The sequence below is a fragment of the Gopherus evgoodei genome, chromosome 1 (assembly GCF_007399415.2).
Source record: "Gopherus evgoodei ecotype Sinaloan lineage chromosome 1, rGopEvg1_v1.p, whole genome shotgun sequence".
NCBI lineage: Eukaryota > Metazoa > Chordata > Testudines > Testudinidae > Gopherus > Gopherus evgoodei.
In genome coordinates, this window is record NC_044322.1 from 6,114,023 (window position 1) to 6,140,632 (window position 26,610).

General features: G+C 47.5%; 2 protein-coding genes across 2 annotated transcripts in view; one reads left to right on the forward strand and one right to left on the reverse strand.

Annotated features, from left to right (window-relative positions):
* Positions 1-8,423, reverse strand: part of XRRA1 (X-ray radiation resistance associated 1) — a 47,633-nt gene extending 39,210 nt beyond the window's left edge. Inside the window, exon 1 of the mRNA XM_030556813.1 lies at positions 8,303-8,423. The gene's annotated coding sequence lies outside the window, so the exon portion shown is untranslated. The remainder of the gene's footprint in view (positions 1-8,302) is intronic.
* A 169-nt stretch (positions 8,424-8,592) lies between these two features.
* SPCS2 (signal peptidase complex subunit 2) lies at positions 8,593-22,882 on the forward strand. The gene is made up of 5 exons (XM_030556827.1): positions 8,593-8,701; positions 16,004-16,087; positions 18,206-18,366; positions 19,196-19,330; positions 21,898-22,882. Exons 1-5 carry the CDS (start codon positions 8,663-8,665, stop codon positions 22,082-22,084), a joined length of 606 nt encoding a protein of 201 aa, XP_030412687.1. The 5' UTR covers positions 8,593-8,662; the 3' UTR covers positions 22,085-22,882.
* The last annotated feature ends 3,728 nt before the right edge of the window (positions 22,883-26,610 follow it).

The window sequence follows — 26,610 nt, forward strand, 5'->3', positions numbered from 1 at the left end:
GTACAAAGGTTAGCTAGTAAATCCTCAAAACAATCCTGTAAGCGGGACATGGTAGGCATTACCTACTCTTATATACAACAGTAAACTGAGATGGAGAGATTACAGCCAAAATTTTCAAACTTGAGTTCTTAAATATAGACAGCTAAATCCATCTTTAAAATATCAGAGTGTTTGCTTGATTCAGGATAGAATATGACTCCCATTATTTTTCTGCTTTAACCCTCAGCCTCCCTTTTCTTACCCCTTTCCTTTGTTATCTTCATGTTCTGAGGCCTTGAGCAAGTCCCACAGGCCAACGTTTCAAAACCTGGGTGTCAGACATTAAGCACCTAAATCAGTGACTTGATGGAGGAGTGAGGATGGCTGGTGTGGCATTGACATGACAGGGTAAAGCGGTGAGGTGGTGGCTGGCAGAGCTTTGCTGTGAGTTACAAAAGAGATGAGACCGTGTGATGGGAGCCGGCACAACATCAGCATGGGATTCTGATGGGTAATGCAGGGCCATTGTGCTCAGAATGGTAACAGTGTCAGCCAGCTACTGAAGGGGCACAAGCACTGGGCATGGAGCTGAGGTAGCATAAAGGCATTAAAGGAGGTGCTGGCATGCAGGATTGGTGAGGAGCCAGCCCAATGGTGTGCCATCAGTATGAGATACTGAGGCAGGGTGGCTGGGGGAATGTGACATGATGGCAGTTGGCACAGCATGGGCACAGGATGCTGACTGGGGGGGGCACAGTACAATGCAGTCAGCATGTTATTGGTATGGGGTAACAAAGGGGACAGTGCGATGGAATCGGCATGTCATTGGCATGGGATACTGGTTTGGGGGACATGGCACAATGGAATTAGCATGTGGCTAGGATGAGATACGAATGCAGAGGACATAGCATAATGGTGTGGAGTTGGTGTGTCATTGGTATGGGACAATGGTGGGAGCATAATGCAATGGTGTTAGCATGACATTGGCATGGGAGGATGCAACACAGAGGCATTGGCATGTTATTGACATAGAATACTGATGGAGAACACAGCACGAGGAGTTGGCACTGGTTACCAATGGAGGACACAAGGAAATGGTGAGGTTGGCACCTGGTGGGTGTGGAGGTGCCGACAGAGGACACAGTGCGAAGCAGTCCGCCCGTGGTTGGTGTGGGGGTGCCAATGGGGACAAAGCACGAAGGAGTTGGCGTGGGGCACCAGTGGGGAGATGTGGCGTGATGGGGTTGGTGTGGGCTACCAAAGGGGGATGCAGCATAATGGAGTCGGCGCGTGATTGGTGTGGGGTACTGATGGAGAACATAGAGCAGCAGGGTCGGCATGTGGTTGGCATGGGTACCAGTGGGGAACATGGCACAGTGGAGTCGGCACGTGGTTGGTTTGGGATACCGATGGGATATGCAGAGCAAGGAGGTCAACACATGGTTGGCCTGGGTACCAGTGGTGGACACGGCATGGTGGAGTCGGCATGTGGTGTGGTGGAGTTCGTGCATATTTGGCGTGTTGTACCAGTAGGGGATGCAACACAGGGGAGTGGGCATGTGTTTGGCATGGGGTACTAGTGGGGGACGTGGCACGATGGAGTCGGTGCATGTTTGGTGTTGGGGACATGGTGCGGGGGAATCGGTGCATGGTTGGCATCGGTGGAGGACACAGTGCAGTGGAATTGGTGTGTTGTTGATGTGGGGTACCAGTGGAGAATGCAGCACAATGGAGTCAGTGCATGGTTGGCGTGGGGTACAAGTAGGGGATGCGGAATGGTGGGGTCGGCACGTGGTTGGCGTGGGATCCAACAGGATATGCAGAGTGAGGGGGTTGGCATGGGGTACCAATAGGGGACTCAGCACAGTGGACTCAGCATGTGGTTGGTGTGGGGAACCAGTGGAGGACACGGCATGGTAGAGTTGGCACGGGGTATAAGTGGGGGACACGGCACGATGTACCAGTGGAGGACATGGTATGGTGGATGCGGCGCATGCTTGGGATGGGATACCAGTAGGAGAGGAGGCACGGTGGAGTTGGGGTGTGGTTGGGGTGGGGAACCAGTGGAGGAGACAGCATGGTGGAGTGTGTACATGTTTGGTTTGGGGTATGAGTTGGGGATTTGGCATGGGGGAATCAGTGCATGACTGGTGTGGGGTACCAGAAGGGGATGCAACGCGGTGTACAAGTGGTGGATATGGCATGTGATTGGGATGGGATACCAGTGGGAAGGAGGCGCAGTGGAGTTGGCACATGGTTGGCACAGGGTACCAGTGGGGGATGTGGAGCGGAGAAATTGGTGCACTGTTGGCAAGGGATACCAGCAGAGGATGAGGCACGGTGAAGTCACCACGTATTTGGCACGGTGTATGAGTGGGGGACGCAGCGCGGGGGAATTGGCACGTGGGATACCAGCGGGGGACCCGATGCGGGGGAGTCAGTGCATGGTTGGCGTGGGGTTCGAGTGGGTGACACGGCATGGTGAAGTCTGCGCGTGGTTGGGATGGGGTACCAGAGGGGGACGCAGAATAGTGGAGTTGGCTTGTGGTTGGTGTGGGGTACCAGTGGGGGAAGCGGCGCGGTGGAGTCAGTGCATGTTTGGTGTGGGGTATAAGTGGGGAATGCGGCACGAGAGTATTGGCACATGGTTGGCATGGGATACTAGTAGAGGACGCAGTGCAGTGAAATTGGCGTGGGATACCAGTGGGGGATGCACATGTTTGGCATGGGGTATGAGTAGGGGACATAACGCAGGGGAGTTGGCACGTGGTTGGCATGGGGTACCATGGAGGACACGGCATGGTGGATGCAGTTAGTGGTTGGGATGGGATACCAGTAGGAGAGGAGGTGCAGTGGAGTTTGCACATGGTTGATGTGGGGTACAAATGGGGGATGCAACACAGGGGAGTCGGCGCATGGTTGGTGTGGGATACATGTGGGTGACCCAGCATGGTGGATGCCGTGCATGGTTGGCATGGGGTACCAGTGGCTGACCCAGCGCAAGTGAGTCGGTGCATGGTTTGGCTGGAGTACCAGTGCAGGATGCACTGTGGTGTAGTCAGCGCTTGGTTGGCGTAGGGAATGCAGAGCGGGGGAGTCAGCATGTGGTTGGCGTCAGGTACCAGTGGGGGAACATGGTATGATGGAGTCGGCACCTGGTTGGTGTGAGGTACCAGTGGGGGACGCAGTGCAGGGGGAGTCGGCACCTGGTTGGCGTGAGGTACCATTGGGGGAATGTGGTACAATGGAGTCGGTGCCTGGTTGATGTGAGATACCAGTGGGAGACGTGGTACAATGGAGTCGGCAGCTGGTTGGCGTGAGGTACAGTGGGGAACGTGGTACGATGGAGTCGGCGCCTAGTTGGCATGAGGTACCAGAGGGGGACGTGGTACGATGGAGTCCGCACCTGGTTAGTGTGAGGTATCAGTGAGGGACATGGTACGATGGAGTCGGCGCCTAGTTGGCGTGAGGTACCAGTGGGGGACGTGGTACATTGGAGTCGGCACCTGGTTAGTGGGAGGTACCAGTGGGGGACTGTTATATCCTTGAGGGCAGCTGGTTTAGGAAGAAATCACTTGAGGCCAGAGAGCAGACAGCTAATAAAAGTATCATTTATTTACAGACACAGAGCTCACCTAACCAGCCGAAGCTGGCTGGGCTATCCACTAATAATCTCACTCAGTTGCCATAGGAACAAAAACCATGACAACCAAATACACAACATATTCCTCCCCTGCTTATAAGAACATCCCCTAAATAAAACACACACCAGTCTAGAGAAGGGGGGTAGACTGCCTCCATTCCCAGCTAAACCCTGGGGATTATTTTGCCCCATAAGCGTGGGTTCGCCCTAGCTAAAGATCCAGCCGATGAGGAGGCCTTCTGTCTCTAGGTGGATTACGGTGAACTGCTGGTGTTGTTGCACCCGAAAGTACCATGGGCTCAGGGTCCGCAGCATGAATGGGTGAGTGGGTGGTATCAGTTCGTGCTGGGCAAAGGAGTCGGCAGTAATGGAGGAGAACAGTCAGGAACAGGTGATTCGTGATTCGGTGTCTCACCAGAAGAGGTGAAGTCAGACCACTCAACTGCAGATGTGTCCTGAGGACTGGCATGACCTGGCAACAGCTGATCTACATGTCGCCACCAGGTAAGATTCTCTGCAGTCCGGATCATGTCGGAAACAGGTCCTGTTTGAGTGATGATCGTGGCAGGGACCCATTTAGCTCCGGAAGTATAATTCCAAGACAAAACTGGCTGTCCCGAGCTAAAGTTTCAGTCTTTTGCTCTGGGTGCCCGTCTGATGACTTGATATTGCTGCTGATGTTGCACAATTTGTCGGGGTTCAGAAGGTTTCAGCAGATCAAAGGAAGTGCGTTCCTATCATTAGAAAGCCCGGGGATGCCTTGGTCGTAAAATGAGGTGTTTCTGTAGGAAAGTAAGACGGTATCCAGACGCTTTTGAATGGAGTGTTGTCCCCTTGCTGATTTCGAAGCTTGTTTCATTGTCTGCACAAATCTTTCAGCTAATCCATTGGTGGATGGATGATATGGTACTGAAGTGATGTGGTATATACCATTTGCCTTCATAAAATTTTGAAACTCCTGAGAGACGAACTGCAGTCCATTGTCGCTCACAAGTTGTTCTGGCAGACCGAAACGACTAAAGAGTCCCCATAGTTTTTGGATAATACTCTCTGCAGTAGTGGACTGCATTATAGAGACTTCTGGCCATTTAGAATGGGCATCTACTGCCACCAAGAACGTGAGTCCTTCAAGGGAGCCAGCAAAGTCAACGTGAATAGGTTGCCACGGGTTTTCAGGCCAGTCCCATGGATGTAGGGGTGCCCACTGGGGTGCATTCCTCACACCCTGACATGACATACAAGCTTTTGCCTTCTCTTCAATAACACTGTCCAATCCAGGCCACCAAAAATAGCTTCGTGCAATTTCCTTCATGCGCACTATTCCACAGTGACCGGAATGTAACTGTTCTAACATCTGTGATCTCAGTGGTGGTAGAATAATGACTCGTCTCCCTCACAACAAACATCCAGATTGGACCGATAACTCTGTCCTCCTGGACATGTAGGTAACAAGGTCGGGTGAGACCGGAGAGGTTTGTCGAGATTTTCCATGCATCACCAGGTCCATACCTTGGGACAATACTGGGTCAACGCAAGTTGCCTTCTTTATCTGCGTAGCAGTGATGGGTGTATTCTCTACCTGTTCAAAGTAGAAGATTTCCTTTTGGGTGCTATCTTGATGTTTGACCGGCAAAGGCAACCTTGAGAGGCCATCTGCACTGCCGTGCAGAGTGGATTTCCGATATTTGATTTCATATGTGTGTGCTGAAAGTAACAATGCCCAACACTGCATACGACTAGCAGCTAATGGGGGAATGCCTGTGTAGGGTCCAAAAATTGACGTCAGAGGTCGATGATCTGTGAGAAGAGTAAACTTCCGCCCAAACAGGTACTGATGAAACTTCCAAATTCCAAAAACAATTCCTAATGCCTCACGTTCAATTTGGGCGTAGTTAGTTTCTGCTTTGCTTAGAGTGTGTGAAGCAAAAGCAATAGGTCTCTCTTCTCCCGAAGGCATAAAGTGTGACGTGACTGCTCCCACTCCATAAGGGGAGGCATCGCAGGCCAATTGTAGGGGTAAGGATGGATCAAAGTGCTTTAGAACTTCAGAATTTAGCAATGCATCCTTAGCTTTGTTAAATGCAACATCACAGGCTTCAGTCCACTTCCAGGCCTTGTTCTGCCCAAGGAGCTTGTGAAGTGGTTTTAGCAGTGTGGCTAACTGTGAGATGAACTTTCCATAATAGTTCAGTAGTCCTAGAAACGAGCGCAGTTGGCTTACATTTTGAGGTGGGAAGCCTCCACAATAGCCTTAACTTTTGCAGGGGCCTTATGAAGACCTGCAGCATCAATGATGTGTCCCAAATATTCAACAGAGGGCTGGAAGAATTCACACTCGTCTTTGCGAACTCATAGGCCATACTTTTTGAGTCTTTGTAGGGTAACCTCTAAATTCTTTAAGTGATCCTCTTCATTCCTTCCAGTGACCAGGATATCATCCAGATAGCACTGAACTCCTGACAAGCCACACAAGATCTGGTCCATAGCCCTCTGGAACAGGGCGGGAGCAGACGTTATTCCGAAGGGTAGGCGACAGTATCGATAAAGCCCATTATGAGTCACAATAGTCAACAGCTCTTGGGACTTTTCATCGACATGCATCTGTAAATATGTTTGACTCAGATCAATCTTACTGAACTTTTGTCCCCCAGCCAGGCCTGCGAAGAGGTCATCGATGCGGGGAAGCAAGTATTGCTCTGCACACAACACTGGGTTGACAGTGACTTTAAAATCACTGCAAATCCAGAGAGAGCCATCTTTCTTCACTATTGGAACGATAGGAGTGGCTCATGGGCTATGGGTAACTGATATTAGGACTCCATTGGTGACTAGACGCTTCAGGTCTGCTTCAACTTTTGGCCTGATGGCATATGGAACAGTTCAGGCTTTCAGATATTTTGGTGGACTGTCAGGTTTAATGTTCAATGTCACAGTGATTCCCTTCATGCTTCCCAGATCCTCTCCAAAAACAGCAGCATGTTTCCTTAGTATAGGGGTTAGACTGGTTTCTTCTTTAGTCATCCGGTGCACTTCTGCCCAGTTCAGCTGAATCTTCCCAAGCCAAGACCTACCCATTAAGGCTGGGTAATTACCTGTCACCACAAACAGTGGCAATTTAGCAGCCTGTCCGTTGAGCTCCACCTTAACATCAATAGTGCCCAACATGGGCACACTTTCTCCCATATATGTCTTCAGAACCATTTTTGTTGCCTTAAGTGGAAGATGCTGTAGCTTTTCTTTATACACAGTCTCGGAGACCAGTGAGATGGCTGCACTGGTGTCCAGTTCCATGCGTATAGGTTTGCCATCCAACAGCGGGGTTACCCAGTATTCATGTGAGCCTACTGCCAAATGCAGTGGCATTTCCTCTTGCGATGACGTGTCACCTTGATCATCCTGGGTCTCCTCTAGGGTATGCAGGGTTCCTCTTTTTGTCGGCCAGACCACAGGCCTCTTTTTCTTTTGTTTACAGGCACACTCAATGTATCCCTTTTTGCCACAGCGTCAACACACCAGATCCTTACACCAGCATTCTGATGCCTCGTGACCCGGCTTACCACAGCAGTAACATTCCTGACTCTGCGCAGTTTTGTGGGTAGGTTCTTGTGACACTTTTTGCACCTTAGGGGATGCACTGATGTATTGCGCCTCCCTTGTAGCCAGGTCCATGGAGACAGCAATAGCAACAGCCTTCTGTAATGTAAGTTGAGCCTCTATCAGTAGGTGCTTCCGTATAGCTTCACTGTAGAGGCCACACACTAACCTGTCACGCAGAGCATCATTTAACATCTCCTTACATTCACAGAGTTCTGCTAGCTTTTTTAAAATTGCTACAAATTGTACAATTGTTTCATCTTCTTTTTGGTCTCTTTTGTGGAACCGATATCTTTCAGCAATTACCAGTGGTTTTGGGGAAAAATGGGACCCCAGGATTTCCACAATGTCACTGTAAGATTTAGTCTCAGGCTTGCCAGAGTGTAGTAAGCTGCATAGCAGGAAGTAGGTTTTAGCCCCAACTACACTTAAGAATATTGGCACTTTCTTTGCTTCTGTAATGTCATTTGCAATAACAAAAAGCTCAAAACGCTCAGTATACACAGGCCACTGCACTATATTCTCATCAAAAGGTTCCAGTGGCCCGGTCAGAGGAGCCATGGTTTTTAGTTTCACTTTCACAGTCAGTGCAAACAAGCAGCTTTTTGTTTGTTTGTTCTTTACCTTGACTTCTTCCTTCTGTTACTGGAGCAGCACCGGAATCCCATCCATCGTCGCCACTTGTTGTATCCTTGGGGGCAGCCGGTTTAGGAAGAAATCACTTGAGGCCAGACAGGTAACAAAACTACCATTTATTTACAGACACAGAGCTCGCCTAACCGGCCGAAGCTGGCTGGGCTATCCCCTAATAATCTAACTCAGTTGCCATAGGAACAAACACCATGACAACCAAATACACAACAGGGACATGGTAGGGTGGAGTCAGCACCTGGTTAGTGGGAGGTCCCAGTGGGGTTTGCGGCCTGACTTAGCTGGGAGTCCCCAGTGGGGCGAAGCCTTTGAGCCAAGTTAAAATCATAGAGTTCTTGGTCCTCACGTTCCTAGCGAGGCCTTTAGCCTAACCGCCGGTAAGACGCTGCGCGGGGCCCTCTCACCCCACTTCTCCCCTGGGGGTGCCGCTAGTACCTGTGCTTCCCTCGCCATCGTCCTGGGGGGCGTCAGCCCCTGGCGGGTCTCCGCGCGCCGGCTACCAGGCCCACAAGCCAGCCGCCATGTTGTCTTTTCCCCCTTCAGTCGCCATAGCAACAGAGACGCTCCCGAGGGCTCTAACAGCTCAGGCAACGCAAAAAAAAACTACGCATCCCAGGATGCCCCGGTTCGCGCGCTTCCGGCCACGTGCCCCAAGCGGCGGAAGCTGTAATATACTTTGGCGGCAGACGTGCTAGAAATCCCGTCAGCCCGCGCGCGGCTCCTCTGCGCAGCCAATCGCTGGCGCACAGGTCGCCCCGAGCCGCGGGAGGGGGCGGGGTGGAGGGAGCAGAGAAGATGGCGGCGAAGGGCGGCAGGAACGGGCTGCTGGAGAAGGTAGCGGGCTGGGGGAGGGGAAGGCGGGCTCGGGCGCCCCGCGGCTGGGACCATGGGCCTTTGGCTCTGGCGCTGCAGCCCGGGCCAGGCCCCTCCCCCCGGGGCGCCTCTGCGGGCATGGGCGGGGGACACCCGGAACTGATCCCTGGCCCCCGCCCAGAACCGCCTGTGCCACCCCCCTCACTGGGGGCAGGCTGCTCCCTGCCCCCCACAGCCCCCTCCTCTGCCCCCCCCGGCATCCTCCTCACTGGGGGCAGGCTGCTCCCTGCCCCCCACAGCCCCCTCCTCTGCCCGCCCCCGGCATCCGCCTCACTGGGTGCAGGCTGCTCCCTGCCCCCCACAGCCCCCTCCTCTGCCCCCCTTCCCCGGCATCCCCCTCACTGAGTGCAGGCTGCTCCCTGCCCGCCACAGCCCCCTCCTCTGCCCCCCCCGGAGCATCCCCCTCACTGGGGGCAGGCTGCTCCCGGCCCCCCACCGCCCCCTCCTCTGCCCCCCCCGGCATCCTCCTCACTGGGTGCAGGCTGATCCCTGCCCCCCACAGCCGCCTCCTCTACCCCCGCCCCCCCGGCATCCTCCTCACTGGGTGCAGGTTGCTCCCTGCCCCCCACAGCCCCTCCTCTGCTCCACCCCCGGCATTCTCCTCACTAGGAGCAGGCTACTCTCTGCCCCCCACAGCTGCCTCCTCTGCCCCCCACAGCTGCCTCCTCTGCCCCTCCCGGCATCCTCCTCACTGGGTGCAGGCTGCTCCCTGCCCTGCCGAACCGCCTCCTCTGCCCCCCACCCCCCCACGGACATCCCCCTCACTGGGTGCAGGTTGATCCCTGCCTGCCAGAGCTGCCTCGTCTGCCCCACTCCCCCTCGTACCTCGCTCATGCAGGCTGTTCCCTGTCCCCCCCGACCTGCCTCCTCTGCCCCCCCTCAGGTATCCCCCTCACTGGTTGCAGGCTGCTCCCTGCCCCCCCTCCAGCCAACTCCTGTGTTCCCCAGGGATCCCCCTCACTGGGCACAGGTTGATCTTGGCACGCTTTCTCCCCTTTGAACCCCAAGGTGGGAGCCCTGGGCCCTTAGAGCATTACCTCCCATGAGCCCTGATACAGGGGCACAGGCATTCATCTGGGGCTGGTCCTGTGACCCTCAGCACAGGAGTCCTGGCACCCACACCCTCCCAGAAGAACATCGTTCACACCCTGTATCTGAGTGTCAAGAGACCTCTACATAGCTATTGAATATTGAAGTAGGGCTTTTTCCACCCATATGTGATCCCCTTTCCCCACTGTGAATATAGGAGGGGGGCTCTTTGGTCCCATAAGGCTTCCTCACCTATGTACATTGAAGTGGTGCTTTTAGCACATATGTGCCACATGTGAGCATCGAAACAGGGCTCTTGGCTCAGGCAAGCCCTCTGCTGCCAATATCACATTTTGCAATTAACATGCTCCTCTCCAGGCACTCTTTAGTATCAACCCTGGTTCATGGAGCATTTTGCTATCGGAATCCACTCAGCACAGAGGTGTGGTTCTGTAAATGCAGATTTGAAATAATGGACAGCTATAGCTAGTCCCTCTGCTTTGTTCCTTTTCATTGTTGTGTCTTTGCCTGGCATGTGCAGCATATGGTAGGAAGTAAAATGCAGAAGTAACAAAACATAGGAAACTAAGGCCGGTCTACACTAGGATCATATTGCTGGTACAGCTATACAAGATCAGCAAAGCGCTCCTAGTATGACTTCAGCTTATGTCAGCATTGCTTATTCCAAATGCACACCACCACCACCTTACTCTGAGCAAAATAAGCTCTGCTGGCAAAAGTGCGAGTTTTGCTGGTATAAGCTGTGTCCACACTAGGGTCTTTTACTGGCACAGTTTTGTCAATTACAGATTGTACCTCATTGTACTCCTGACAGATATAGCTATACTGGGAAAAGTTTGTAGTGTCAATCTGGCCTAATGCATATGATTATTAATATGAAGTGAGTTTGGTGATCTCAGCCCAGTTTTGAAGGGCAAGGTGTTTGCCTCTTTATTTCTCGCTTTCTCTGCACCAGCTTTGACTTGACCTGGAATGAGACAGTCAAGTTTGAGATCAAGATATCCTGTAGGCTGTAGGTTTTTAGAGCTGCAATCATCTCTTGTGTTAACTGTTGCCATGAACAATGTGGGTTTTTTAAATTAAATACTTCCAGGTTTCTTGCTGCAAGCAAATGTGTTTAATTTTCGGATTTCAAATGGCAGCGGTTTGTGGTTTTTAGTATGATGCTTTCTGGAAGTATCCTCATTATTTTCAATGTGCTTGGTAAGCACTTAATTGTGGTTATTTAAAGTGCAACCAAAGCCAATGTGTGCTGGGGAATATAAATATCTTTATCTTCTGAAATGGTGACTGTCCAGTTGGTGCAGAAACTGAGTCATTCACTAACAGTGCATTGAATCTGTTGGAAACCCTAACTATAATCTGCTGTATCCTCCTCAGGATTTCTGTTTGCATGCATGCACACACTCTTACTTGAGACCTGTTCTTTCTCAGCCATGTTGATTCTGGGATGCTTTAGATAGCTTTAATGAAACCTGATGATCTCAGGGAGCAGAGCAGTTGGGGTACGTGTTGGTGAGGCTATATCTGGAGAACTACTGGTGTCTGAATATCTTTGATTACAAAGGGTTTGTATTCAGATTTACAGAAGAGCTAAGACTGAGGTCAGGAGGTATGCCATGGCAAAGGACAAATATTTTGCACACTTCTAGTGTGTCATAAATATACTGTCAGGTAGAACTTTTCTGGGTACTATGCATACTGACTACTCCATACTGTCATGCTACATTAATAGGGCTTGCAGTTCATCTTGGAAGATAAGCTAGATCAGGTCCAGCCGTTTTGATTTTGATAGCCACAACCTGACAGACTGTCTCTCTAGTTGAGTTGAAATAGTTTTATTACAATCATAGTCTACATACAATGCTGACTTGTTCCTCTTGGCTACTTAACCTCATGTGGAGGAGAGGGTGCCAGCCATCCTTAAACATGCAGGTGTTCGTTCCACCCTCAAGGTCTGAAAGCCTCTCTTTTGATGTTGTAGTGTAAGTGGAAGTCAATTAGTGGTGGTGACATGCTGTCATCCCTTAGGGATTTGACATATACCATCTTTTGAGGGCTGATCTGAGGTCCCCGGTTGTTCCATGTAGTAGAGGCCCATTGGTGAAATTACTTCCAAATATAAGAGAGAGTATCTGCTGTTTCCTCATTTATGCCCCTTGCTTGTTGAGGAAACTTGCTTCCGGGCAGTGAGGTGGTTTAAGAACTTGGGTGTCACTTTCACTCAGTCCTTGTCACAGAAGGCTGTGGGTTGCATATAGTATACAAACGGCTTTTATTGGAGCAACTTGTGCAGGAAGATCCTTGCTTATCCCGGGATGACCTTGCAAGATATCTGATTATTTATGTCTGCAGCACCCCAACATGTGCTGTGTGCCTCCTAGAAATATGTGACAAGACAAGTTCACTCTCTTAAAAATGCCCCAATCTAATAAAATAAGAATGACCGGGTGAAAGGGGCAAGGAAGGACTAAGATAAAGATCATGCACTGACTTAATTCTGACATGTGAACATGTTGAATTCCTTCCATAATGGGGTATATTTTGTGTGTGTTGACTTGCTGAGATGCGGGAGTGAGCTTTGAGGAAGGATTAACGTGGTAGTTTACTCAAATGAGTCTTGGTGTTACTATAAGCACTTTGGTACTGGGAGGGGTGGAAGCATAAAAGTACAGTAGAACCTCAGTTACAAAACACTAGAGTTATGAAATGACCAGTCATCCACACATCTCATTTGGAACCAGAAGATGCAGTCAGGCAGCAGCAGAAACCAAAAAAGAAAGCAAATTCAGTACAGTACTATGTTAAACCTACACTACTAAAAAATAAAGGGAAAGCAGCATTTCTCGTCTTCATAGTAAAGTTTCATAGCTGTATTAAGTCAATGTTCAGTTGTAAACTTTTGAAAGAATAATCATAAAGTTTTACTCAGAGTTACGAACCACCTCCATTCCCAAGGTGTTAGTAACTCTGAGATTCTCCTGTACCTAGCCTCTAGAAGAGATTACCACCTGTCAGCAGGACCTCTCCATTGCTGCTGCGTCCTGAACAAACTACTGTGCATTTTCTAGGGTTGGCATGGGGGTAGCTACACTGATGCAAAAAAGCAAAAAAAAAAAAAAAAAAAAGAGAGAGAGAGTAAAAGTGGGGTAAATCCTAACCCACTGGGTTAAGGCAAAATTCATTAATTTGAGGCACTCGGTTACTAAAGCACTGAGCAATAGTGTTGCTTCAGAAATGTGAAGCAATTCTGTAGCTAAAATATTTATTCCGTTAATTTAATAAAGGGCGCACAGATATAATTGAGAATTTCTCTGATTTTTCACAGTTCATCTCAAAGCAGGCAGATCAGTTCCAAAAAGAGACTTTTATATGGCTTGTTGAAGTTACCTATTGTATCAAATTTGTTCAGTTTCACAAATAAAAAGCTAGTTTTTCTATCAGCCCTGAAAATTCAGCCTCTCTTCTTGTATTTCATCACGAGTAACAAAGATTCTGCAGGTCAAATGACACTTCTGCCTATTTGTAACACTGTTGGTTCCATTGGGTTCTATGGGTGTAATAGAGGATAGAACAGGGTCCTGCAATTGACCGTTCACAGTTCTAGTCTGTACATCAGCAACAGAATAGGATCAAGCTAGTCTATGGTGACTCTGCAGGTCTAACAGTAGTAACTTATTTTTGACACTTGAGTGTGACACACAGCAGATCTGTAGCATAAGAAGCTGCCTTTTTTATGTAATTTCTTTTTGGAACAGTAATACATTTTAAGGCTCTAGTAATGAAAATACAACTGCGTGTAGGCAAGTAACTTCCCACAAATCTTTTGGATTCCTCCACCACCACCACCACCCCACCACCCCACTCCCCAATTGAGAAATGGAGCCTTGATCTTCTGGAGAAGGTTGCATAGGAAATGCTTGTGTGCAGGCATGACATTTTGAATTATTTTCTTCTTGATCCTTTTGGTTTCTCTTTCTGCCAACAGAGAAGGAGGGATGGAGGGACTCAGAGGTGATATGGGGATGTGAAGCTTACTCGAGGTTTGGCTACCAATCTAGTTATTAGAAAGAAAATCAGAAATCCTTCCCCCTCAACCTTTTTCACTTTCCCCTCTCTCTCCCCCCCCCCCCAACAGATGTGTTCAACTAAATCCCCGTGGGTGATCTAATATGGAAGGTGATCTAAATGATCTAAAAATCATTGACTCGTATGCCATTATAATCTGTAGGAAAAGGTTTTCTCAGCTATGATTCATTCTATACTAACCTTAGCATTGCTATAAAAATCGGGGTCCAGTGGCCTTCCATGAATATCTTCTATTTTAAACTTACCCCAAAACAAGGGCTGTGTTCACTACTGGCCCTTTGAGTTAAATACAAAGGGCCCATTACTACTCTGCCTTGTAAAATTAGCTCCTGCACTCGCACATTTGCTGAAGTTTCTTAGGCATTCAGCGATTCATGCCTGTGTTTCTCAGAGCAGAATTGTATGATGATTTTTCAGTGCCTGTAGAAGTAAATCAGGGCAAACATCTTTTTAAAAATAGTTTATTTTAACCTGAGAGAGAAATGTGCACCTCTGGCACTAAATCGGTAAACCATCTTGTGAACTTCACCTTAGTGATATTCTGAACTTGTATTATTTCCCCATCAGGGTCTAACGTATGTGGTCTGAGTCCCATCGAAATATCAGGCCATTTAAAATACACACAGCTCAAAGCAGTACTGCCAAATGAATGTAAGACAGATATTGCTACGAGTTTTATGAACTTTAGGGAGGGAGTTAACTCTTTCATTACACACATGCAGTCATACTTGGTCCATCATAAGCAATGGGGTCGCATCTCTGGGCGATAACTTGTGGAAAATTTGAATGTAATAATAATACGCAATTCATACATAGCACTTTTTATCAGTAGATCTCAAAGCGCTTTACAAAGGAGGTCAAAGTCATTGTCCCCGTTTTACATAGGGGGAAACAGAGAAGCTAAGTAACTTGCCCAAGGCCATTCAGCTCACAAGTGGCAGAGCTGGGAATAGCATCCAGGTCTCCAGAGTTCAGTCCAGTGCTCTTTTCCACTAGCTCACACTGCCAAGTGGCTAGATGGCCAGCATATAGCTGGGTTAAAGGAGTGGGGATTATTTTTGTCCTTGTTTTCTTAAAAAATCTGTCTGAAGCACGGTTCTCAAACTTTATTCCACTACAACCCCCTTCTGACAACAAAAATTACTATATGACTCCAGGAGTGGGGGGACTGAAGTCTGAGCTCAGCCAAGCCCACTGCCCTTGGTAAGGGGGGGGAGGGCAAAGCCAAAGGGCTTCAGCCCCAGGTGGGGGACCTGTAACCTGAGCCCCAGCTGCCCAGGGCTGAAGCGCTCAGGCTTTGGCTTTGGCCCCAGGCGGTCAGGCTTGGGCTTCAGCTTCAGTCCCAAGTGGTGGGACTCCAGCCCTGGGCCTCAGCAAGTCTAACACCAGCCCTGGTGACCCCATTAAAATGGGGTTGGTACCCACTTTAAGGTCCCATCCCACAGTTTGAGAACTGCTGGTCTAGGGTCTGAGTGAGAAGCTTGTCATTTCTTCTTTTTTTGTACGTGCCATTAAATTGTCCTCATGAGATTCCTGATTCCCCCCCTCCCCTCCAAATATCACCTGTGTTGGCAGTCACTGTGTGTGTGTGTGAGAGAGAGAGTTTTCATAGCAAATGCAAGTACTTTGGAAGATTTGATGGAAAAGAATTAACATCATTAAAATTCCTATCACTGGCAGTAGCATCTATTGATAAAGGCAAGCATAGAACTGAAATTGAAATCACTCCCCATTTTAAATTGTCATTTTACGGAATCATTTCTACAGCGCTGTTTGAGACTCATCAGATTAAACCTTTTTAAAACTTGGAATATCATGGTCACAACAATAAAATCTACTAAATCTGAAGTCTGCTTTGAAAAAAGCCTGGGTGGAAGGTCTAACGTCATGTTGAATTGTGGTGCAATCCACTTACAGTATTGCAGCGCAATTGTGTAATAGGTACTAGATTTTGTTAATCTTTGGACAGTTGTTCATATACAGATACTTGCCATGGAGCACTTCCTTTGAGTTTGGTTTTGAGCTATCATTTGCTATTATCTTCCTATTCAGTATAGAAACAAATAAAATATTTACACATGCCAAGTGCTTGGAAGTGACTTAATTTCTCAATTTGCATTGCAGTGGAGGATTGATGACAAACCAGTAAAAATTGACAAGTGGGATGGATCAGCTGTGAAAAATTCTTTGGATGATTCTGCCAAAAAGGTAAATTCTGGCTGCCTGACTGACTGCTAGCCTCCTGATGGACTTTTTGGGGCCTTTTGAAATCGCTGCGGGTGGGATCCACAAAGGTACTTAAGTGCCTAAGTTCCATTTTTAGGCACTATTGTGAGGCACAAAACTCCCACTTGGCTGCTGCCTAACCCAGTAGATGCCTAAACTCACTTGGCATCTAAGTTTTTTCCTTCTGGGCATGCTCACTGCTGCATCACTCTAGGCACCTGGGTGCCTGTTTCCTTCCTGGACATATGCACTGTTTCTTCATGGTAGGTATTTGGAGGCTTATCCACACTTCAGCCCCAAAGCCCTTCACAAACCAGGAAAGACAGGTGTTTGGTCCCCTAAGTCATGTGCGAGGGCCCAATCCTGTTGGCAACCTCTGAGCACACCTTCCAGATCGAACTCACCTGAGGTGCCCACACAAAACAGCCAGGGGTGGCTAAGACCTCCCTTATAACCTTTAGCTTAGTGGATAGGGTACTCACCCATGGTGTGGAGGACCCCCAGTTCAAGTCATCCCACCACCCTTAGCAAGAGAAGGGATTTGAACAGGGAGCAGCCACCTCTCAGGTGAGTGCTCTAGCTAGCAGGCTATGGGATATTCTGTTGTGATTTCCTCAATGTCTCCTCCTGAAGTTGTTCCACTTGAATTAAGCAATGGAATACTTCAATATTAATTGGGCCAGTGACCAAATTAGAATGCCTGTGTAGCCTAGTAGTTATGGCACTCACCAGAGAGGTGGCAGATCCCTGTTTAAATCCCATCTTCCCCTCAGGAGGAGGAAGGACATGATCCAGGAGTCTCCCATATCCTGGGGGAGTACCCTAGCCACTAGGCTAATGGGTTGTACGGGAGGTCCTCTTCCTCGCCCTCCCCTCCTTGGCCATTTTGTTTCAAGTCCTGCACACAATTTACACCTGTCTTCTCCAGGTTTCTGAATCACAAGCAGAACTGGGCGCCTCCCTGCAGCCCAGACTTAGGAGCCTGTATCTGTGAGCAGGGCAGGGCTTAGCACCCCCCTCCTCCCCCTCTGGTTGGCATAGAATCATAGACTATCAGGGTTGGAAGGGGCCTCAGGAAGTCATCTAGTCCAACCCCCTGCTCAAAGCAGGACCAATCCCCAACTAGGCTGATTTAGGTGGTTCTGTACCTAGCAGGCTGGCTTTGGTGAATCGTCTTTCTTAGGTGCCTATCTCTCCCTGTTCATCATATAGGGAGCCTAGGTGCCTAACCCAGCTAGAGGGGTTGCACTGTTGCTCCCGGGATTTTTTTCTAGGTGCCCTCAGTGTTGCAACACTTGAGTCCCTTCACGGATTCCACCTTGGAGCCTCGCTCTGTACAGAATTCTCATGAAAGTCAATGACAGATCTGCACACAGATGTTTCCAGGATCAGACTCCTACTGAAGCCTGGTCTACACGAGGGGGAGAGGGGGAGGTCGATGTAAGATACGTCAACTTCGGCTATGCTAGTCTCGTAGCTGAAGTTGCATATCTTATTTCGACTTGCCTCCCGTCCTCACGGCACATGATCAACAGCCACGGCTCCCCTGTCGACTCCACTTCCGCCTCTCGCCCTGGTGGAGTTCTGTCGACGGGGAGCACGTTCGGGGATCAATTTATCGTGTCTAGATGAGACACGATAAATCAATCCCCGATAGATCGATCACTACCCCACAGGGTAGTGTGGACATACCCTGAGTGTCTCCTCCTAGAGCTGTGGATGACTCAGAAATCTCTTGCTTGCTTAGATGCTTCCAACTCAATTACTATGTCATTTTGCATTAATAAAATTGACTAATTAGGCTTAAAATGGCTTTTACTCATGTCAGTGAAAAGTTTAAAGAACATATGTACATTTAAAGACTATTTAAATTAGATATAAAAATATCTAAAGTTGCAGCATTCTCACCACATTTATTGTTGTTTCTGTGATGCTCCTGGATTTGAATTGGTTTTCCCCTTTCTGATACTTCAATTAAAATCATCTGAATTATTCAGTTAAAATTTGTGCATCTATAGGAATTAATTTAAGTTGTCTGTGGAAGCCATCTGTAAAAGTAGCCAAGTGTACAGTAAACTGGGCTCTTTGCTTTCCCATCAGGTTCTCCTGGAAAAGTACAAGTATGTGGAGAATTTCTGTTTGATTGATGGCCGCCTCATCATCTGCACAGTCTCCTGTCTCTTTGCCATCGTGGCTTTGATTTGGGATTATCTTCATCCCTTTCCTGAATCTAAACCTGTTCTCGCTTTCTGTGTGGTATCATATCCTTTCCTGTGTGCTGCAGGTTTAAGACGTGTGTTTGTCTTCCCCCAACAAGTGTAAAAAAAAAATAAATAAAAAAAAAATCCATAATTGTCTTTCCCTCTTTTAGCAGGCATAGAAGTAAAATTGATAGGTCCTATCTGAATTTCACAGACAGTGGGACTTACTGGGTTTCTACTTTAGTATTTTATTTTAACATCCAAGTCCACTTCCTCAATATTTTAGCATGAGAAACATGTATTTCTGTAAACAGACTCCTATAGCACCTGCTCTTTCCTCTGATACTACAGATTGGGTGCTGGGAGTGAAATGGCAAGCAGGAGCAATTGTCAGGGGCTGCCATCAAGGAATAACAGGCAGCATAAAAGTTGGGAAAAGGCCACAGTATAAATGTCAGTTACATTTAGAGAACAGTTAGTAAATCTGAAGTATTGAGTAACTTTTCTCATTCTGATTTTTTTTTTCCCTCAGCAACATATTCTGTCATTCTGTGACTTTGTTGCTGCTGTTTGGCTATAGGAGTTAGTTAGTGCAGACAATTCAGGATACCATGTCCAGAGTGATGGGTAAAGGGTGTAGCATTTCTCTGTATATACAGCAATGCCTCTGAATTGTGCAGATAGTCTCATGGGGGTAGTGTGGGCTTGTTCATACTAATAAAAAGTCAACCAAAAACGAGCTCTAAATGATCTTGTCAAAAGCAATTAAATACCCTAGACGCTGTGTAGCGATCAATCATTTATTTGTATGCATTCCATTGTTCACGTGTCCTACTTGTTACTGTTGCATGGCTCTCGTATTCCCTTAATTTCTTTAACTTTCCCGAACTTATTTTGTGATGATGGGAATCCTGACCATCTATACCTCATACAAGGAGAAGAGCATTTTCCTGGTAGCACATCGAAAGGATCCTGCAGGGATGGACCCTGATGACATCTGGCAACTTTCCTCCAGTCTAAAAAGGTATCGTTGCTTCTAGAACCACAGTTACCAAAGGACCATAATGACAGAACATCCACGCCTTGCTGAGGCCTGTGATTTCCCTACTTACTGTAGTTACTGAGGGGCAGGAATGTCATTTCTGCTTCCTATTGGGTCTGTCACCTTTCTCTGTGCAGATTTACTCAGAGCAGCACAGGAGCCACATGGCTGGTGTGGTATAAGTCTTATGCAAAGAGTTATATATTACATCTGTGCCATGCACTGCATTGCCTCCCAATTGGCTTATAGGCAGTATTCAAAGTGTTGGTTCTATCAAAAGCCCTGAATGGTCTGAGACCTGCTTCCGTAGAGCCTGTCTTTCTCCCTGTGCTCTGTTGCTGTTAGTACCCACATGGAATCACCCCAGATATTTTCTGCTCTCTGTATCACTGTTTTCTCAGCCTGTTGATAGAGCCCTGTAGCCGGTATGGTATTGCCACCCTTACTTCTGCACTGCTGCTGATGGCAGTGATACCTTCAGAGCTGGAGGCCTGGCCAGCAGTTGCCAGTCTTCAGCTGCCCGGTTCTGACGGCCAAATTTGAGTCAGTGGCACTGCAACTGGAGGAGCTAGATCACAACTCCACACAAACAAATTTGGTGCAGTCAGGGGGGTGGGCCAAACCTGAGCAGCGCTGCAACCCTGGATGCAACGCCCAAAGCGGAGAGCCAAGCCCAGCCAGCCTCTCAGCACTGGATTTGCCACTGTGGGATGACTGCCGGGCAGGACCCAACCGGGGGCGGGGGCAGGACACGACGGAAACCATTCCAGGACCTCCACCCCTAGACTATTTACTGGGTAGCGACAGGCCATAAACATTTATGAACGGGTCTTGAGCCCAAAAAGGTTGAGAACCACCGCTCTGTATTGCACCCCTTTAGGTTCTGTATTTGTAAGTCGTTACGTCCCCTTTTGTAAGCCATTAGCCAAGTTATGTCTTGTTGCTCTTTAAGTCAACTCCTTCTTTCTTTAGTCACTTAGGCCTGATTCTTCATCCTTTAGAAAAGCAGACCCATTAACTCTATTTGCATGAATGCAGACTGCAGTATTGGACATTTAGTTGTTTTTACTTTAGCTCCTGTCATGATTTTTAGTTTTGAGATGGCCAAAATTTGTATGCAGTATACAGTTTTCTGTCTCCTGTAACTAACATATGGAACTCATGAGACCCCAGAGTTTATTATGATTCAAAAAGGAAACTTTTTAAATGAAGAAAGAGTTAGCTTAGATAGGCTAAAGGAATAAGCAATATAAACCCTCATGCTTCAGGCATAAACCAATCACTGACTGATGGGTTAGGAAGAAATTTAGGAATCCTGTATCTTTAAAACATCTGGTACTGGCTGCTGTCAGATATGACACCAAAAGAGATGGGACACATGGCTATTCATACATATATATATGCACGCATATAGGGAGAGATGGTTGGCTCCCTGTTTGTGTTTTAATTGTGCTTTCTATTCCTGGCCTGTAAAATATATTTTAATTAAAGTATAAAACTGTCAGACTTTTGGACACACAAGCATTTTATTAACTGAAACAATGAAAGCAGAGCAGGAAGGAAGTGGGTGAGGGAGGGAGTGGGAGCAATGTTAGTTCACTTTTAAGGGCAGAGGAAATGCTTACATGGAATTGGTTCATGTCATTTAAAATACGGAGGCATTATGTGGCCCACTCAGCCTCATCTTTGACTTAAAAACACAGTTTTCCTTAAAAGATCATATAGATACATATTTAAAAAAAAAACAACACCTAGAAACACGTGGAAATCTTCCATGGCTGTTGAACTAATCTCACAGCACGGACGCTGCCATTTTCAGGAAGTCAGGTCCACTGTGACATGGAGAGATTGATCTTTACTGACGTGAAGAAATCACTTAATTTTGTCTGTTTGCAGACTCAGGAATGAATGGGCCTTTCTGCCTAGGTTTTTATTATCACTGTGTCATTTCAGCAACTTAACCGAAAAAGAAATAAGGTTAATGCTAGTTGCTTGGGGAGACTAGAATCTCTCCTACAACTCCAGGACTTATTTGTCGGAAGGAAATGTAAAACAAGTTAATTTCAAGCAAAACTGCCTCTTAAATGCATATTGATACTTACCAAAAAGCAGGCTTACAATTCAAGAGCTTGTCCATTAACATCTGTGTCAGTTTCACCCTGTTAGAATTAAAATAGCAGTACAGTCAGAGCAATCAACAGCCATGGAGAAGTTTGAATTTTATTGGTTATTTTAACTCTTAATGTTAATTTCAGAAAGCTCTAACCTCAAAAAGAGCATTACAAAAAATCCTTTAATATTGAGTTATAATTTACTGATACTGCATGTTGCAGCATCTTTGTGCATAGAAGGTAGAGCATTGCATGCTGGGACCTGGGCTGTACGCCTGTGGTGAAGATGAGGGTTGCTGCAGCATGTGACACTTGTTCAAATTCAGGGTGTTCTTTTGACTGCTAGGCTCTCAGCCCAATGTAGCCACTCAGCTGTGCCAAATCTGAGCAGCCCCCCTCTAAACTGTGACTCGGGTTCTCTTTCTGTGTCCCTTCAAGGTTTGATGACAAATACACCCTGAAATTGACTTTCATCAGCGGGAAAACAAAACAGCCGAGAGAAGCAGAGTTCACCAAATCTATTGCTAAATTCTTTGATGACAATGGAACATTGGTCATGGAGGCCTACGAACCGGAAATCTCCAAGCTTCATGACAGTTTGGCCACGGAAAGAAAAACAAAATAACTATTCCAATGGCTATCTTCCTACGTGGATTATGCTAAATTAATACCAATAAATAAAGTGAAATAGCAAAGAATGTTACTTGCCTCTGTTTTTGTCCTGAAATCCTATTTAATTCTGGATAAAGCAGGATTTTAAAACTTCGATCCGAGATCTTGAAGCTAATGCCTAGCTACAGACTGTCTTGATCTGTGTGGTTGCAGTGTTTAACCTGCCTTTCAGGTTGCTCTGTCACTTTTGAGATGATGTTGGATGACATTTGACCTGTCAAAGACCTTTAGGAGGGAGGTTTTTGCTCAGTGCTGTATTAACTTCCTCCTTTTTTACCTGGCAGTGCTTTATAGTATGTAGCTCTGTGCCATGCAATGTTTGGGGGATTTTAGCATTCACATTTCGCTGACTTCATTTTATCCTTTTCATAGTGAATCTTTGTTAGGAATTCAGGACAAAACCTTTATGTAAAACAACTCTGTCCATTCACAAACAAGTGTTTTCTTTATTTTTATATTTATCTGATTGGGGAGTGGGTGGGTGGGATCGATTTTTATATCAAATCCTTTTATCTATTGGAAGGGAAAAATATCAAGACTGCAAATATGCTGCTTCTGTATGTTAGAGCATGAGATTTATCGACAAGGTGGAAAAATAAAAGCAATGGCATTTTTAGAGCTGTAAATGTCCTTCATGTTTGTCCAACTGGCATATTTCGTATTGAGATTCTGTTCAGTTGTGTCCCTGGTATAAACTGTCATTTTTCTAAAAGATTTTTTTTTCAATAAAAGGAAAGAACAGATGTGAAAACAGTGTTGCGGTCTTCATGGGGGAGAGATTAAAGGAGCACGGTCATCTTAAAATCACATTCGTGTCTAGAAAAAGATGGTGCCCACTACCACTTTCCCTACATCCTTGAGATCACTAACACCGAAGAGTTAGACCCAGATCCACAAAGGAATTTATGTGCTTATAGCCCTTCCCTTGCCATTTTGTGTGGAGTTAAGTGCACCGCTATTGTTCTTGCTAGAAACTGCTTAGGCACCTGCGTCCAGAAGAGGGGTTTCCAGCGGTGAATCACAAGGACAGACAGGTGCCTCCATCCAGCTTGGACATAGGTGCCTAACTCTTGAGACAGGTCGGGCTTAGGACACACCCCTCTCATCAGTGTCTGCTATTGGCTAGTCTGGAAGACTACCCCCCCCCCAGTGTGCTGGCTTTTGTGGGTCTCATTCTCAGGGCCCATGCATAGCCTAGGCCTCCAACCAGGGTTTGTGGATTCCCCAGCCCCTTTGTGGATCTGGGCCTTTGACTCCCTTCCATTTGTGCATTTGACAGGACTTTCTCGGGAGTCCATTTCACTGTTTCTTGGAGAAACTGCCCAACTGAAAAGACCTTTATAACCATCAGCAGGGGAGTAAAAGTATCTGTCTGACAATGATTTGAAAAAAAAACTCCGTTTCAAAACAATTAAGTTGTTGCCCTTTAAAGAACAGCAATGGGCTAAGACAGCACATCTTGTCTTTGAAAACGAGTTGTCCTTGCTGTGATGTCATTTGGTTGGAAGGGACTTTGCTTTCTTCATGTTAAAAAGTGAGATTACATGACCTATTTGTATTGTGCCTATTTGCATTGCCTCTAGAGTTCCAGTCAAGGATCAGGAGCGCACAGTGGTAGACACTGTACAAAGCAGAACAAAAAGATGGGCCCGACTCTGAAGAGTTTACAAATTTTGTCACCCTCTTTGTTGAATAATAGGTAAAAGGTGAAGCAATGGAACGTGCAGGAAGTAGCAGAGAACAACTTATTAGAGAGGTTAGCAGTGCAGGGGGCTGCTATGGGGACCAGTGTCATGTAGGGAGAATTTTCATAAGCACTGGGCCTTAGCCAAAGTAATGGTAGCCTCCTTCAATGAGAGCTGTGATTGGCCAAGGCTGAGTGCTCTTGAAACCTCCCACCCTGGCCTTGTTTGTTTTGAGAGGAGGAAGTAGATGAGAAGCGGCTGTGTTTGCTCAGTGTGCTCTCTGAATTGAAAGAATTGGAGGGGAGTGAGGAACTCCTGAGAACAGCCATTCCTGCACCCACTGTGCCCTCTTGCCAGGTGCCACTCAGCTAGAGGAAGAGCATGCATGTGACAACATTCATCTAAATGCCTTGTACATCGGAGGGCTCTGTGCCTCCGGGACCTCTCAGGAAACTACATCCATCTGTTTCGGACGCAATAATGAAGCTGGGAAACCAACTCATATAGTTTAGTCTCCAGCTGCAGGTCTGTTTACTGCAGCTAGTTCCTTCCAGAAGGAGTTTTACAGGGGTAGGGATCACCAGAGAGGGATATAAAGTCAAACTTCAGACCTTGTTATGGGGCTCCGTATCTAAGCATGGCCTCTGGAAACCGAGCACGTAGTGACACGTGCTGTTCCCCTACCCTTCCTGCTATTGGGTTCCAGTGACCTTGCTCCATTCATGCTTAGCACGGTTGCAATTCACCCACCACTGACTCCATTTATAATCATTGTGATAGCCCCTGCCAAGCCAGCACTAGCCTGACAGTTCCACACTGTTCTCTGCAGGTCATCAGCCAGCTAGGCTTGGCAATCACCTAAGCAAGTAGCATGCTAATGAGGTGTATGTCTACACTGCAGAGAAAAACCTGTGGCTCTGAGTCTCAGAGCCCAGGTCAACTGACTCGGGGTCATGGAGCTTTGGCTGCAGATCTAAAAATAGCAGTGTAGACATTCCCACTCGGGCTGGAGCCCAGGCTCTGAAACTCAACAAGGTGGGAGCAGTAATGTCTACACTGCTATTTTTAAATGCCCGAGCCAACCTGACCCGTGCCCTGAGACTTGTGCTGCAGGTTTTTCTTTGCAGTGTGAACACTCTGAGAGTCAGCATGAGATGCATTAGGAAGCTTACACAGTTTTGCCATTTAGGATGTTTTCTGACTAACCCTTCAGAAACTGCCATTATCCAGGCTGCTGTCCCAACTCCCAATGAGACCAAAACTGTTGTTCTTCGAGATGGGTTTTCCCCCGAGTAGCCAGTCATCTAGGTAAGTGTATATCTGCACCTGCCTCCTTTGGAGGAAGGCTTCTACCACCAATCTGCACTTGGTGAACACACATGGGGCTGTCAACGGGCTGCAGGGAAGGACCGTGAACTGATAATGTTTTTGGTCAATAATGAACCTTAAGAAGCATCTGTGAGCAAGGAGAATCGCTATGTGAAAGTACATGTCTTTCATGTCGAGGGCAGCAAACCCATCTCCTGGATCCAGGGAAGGGATCATTGTATTGAGGGACACCATGTAGAACTTCAACTTTACCACGAACTCATTGAGTCCTGGCAGATCTAGAATGGGTCTGAGACCCCCCTTGGTTTTGAGGATTAGGAAGTATCGGGAATAGAATCCTTTGCCCCTTAGCTCCTTCTACGAACCTCCTCCACTGCTCCTATGGCGAGGAGCGCCTGCACCCCCTGGATAAGGAGTTGCTCGTGAGAAGGATCCCTGAAGAGGGATGGAGAAACGGGGTGGGAAGGAGGGTAGGAGCAGAATTGGAGAGAATATCCCATTTCCACCATGTGAAGAACCCAGCGGTCCGATGTTATTTGGGACCACGGATGGTATGGGATAGACAACTAGTTCAAAAAACACAGGGAAGGATCTGGTGTTGAGACAGGTGCTCCAACCTCAGGCACACCTTCAAAATGTCTGTTTTGAGCCTGACGAAGGCTTAATAGGGTCCCAGCCCTGTCTAGACGGGGAATAGGAAGGATTATGCCCGCCATTCCTACCCCTGTGCCTGTAGAATGCCTGCCTCTGCCAGGTGCTGTTGTGGTGGTTGGGGCTTAAAGGGCTTTTGTTGGGTTGCCAGGGTGTGTGCATAGCCAAAGATTTCATTGTGCCCCTCGAGTCTTTGAGGCCTTGCAGTCTGGAGTCAGTCTGCTCAGCAAACAGACCCACCCTGTCAAAGGGGCAGGTCTTGCACAGTTTGCTGAACCTCGAGCCAGAGCCCCGAGGCCTACAGCCATGAACTACATCTCATAGCTATCCCTGAGGACAAGGTGTGCGCTGCTGAGTCCGCAGCGTCCAGTGAGGCCTGTAAAGAGGTCCATGCCACTGTCTTGTCGTTAGGGGCAAATTCCTAAAGCTGTGTTTGTCAGGTTATTAGTATTATGATTTATTTTTGTATGGAACCCATTTTGTTATCTAAAATGGAGGATTTGGTCATATGATCAGAAGGGCAGTTGGAGTGTTTTCCCGCCCTTTCCAACGGTCAGCAGTGGCCCAAGTAGTAAACAAGTCCCAGTTTTAATTGGATTTTCCCGGGATTCTATGGGGTTTCCCTACGGAGTTTCGCGCTATAGAAGAGCGGCAGTTAACTCAGTTCGGGCTGCCCATCCAAGTGGCAGGTGCGCACATGTTTTGCTTCCACAGGTGATTGAAACTCCGGACAAGTGCCATCTCCAGCTACTAACTACCATCTGCAGCAGTTAACATCCAGCGTTGTCATTCAGCTCTGAGCACCCCGCTGTCA

What these genes read in the sequence shown, in the direction of transcription:
- SPCS2 (XM_030556827.1), top strand. Translation starts at nt 8,663, where the DNA reads ATGGCGGCGAAGGGCGGCAGGAACGGGCTGCTGGAGAAG. An exon ending in GGAACGGGCTGCTGGAGAAG is followed by an intron (nt 8,702 to 16,003) that starts GTAGCGGGCTGG and finishes TTTGCATTGCAG; the next exon opens with TGGAGGATTGATGACAAACC. An exon ending in TGGATGATTCTGCCAAAAAG is followed by an intron (nt 16,088 to 18,205) that starts GTAAATTCTGGC and finishes CTTTCCCATCAG; the next exon opens with GTTCTCCTGGAAAAGTACAA.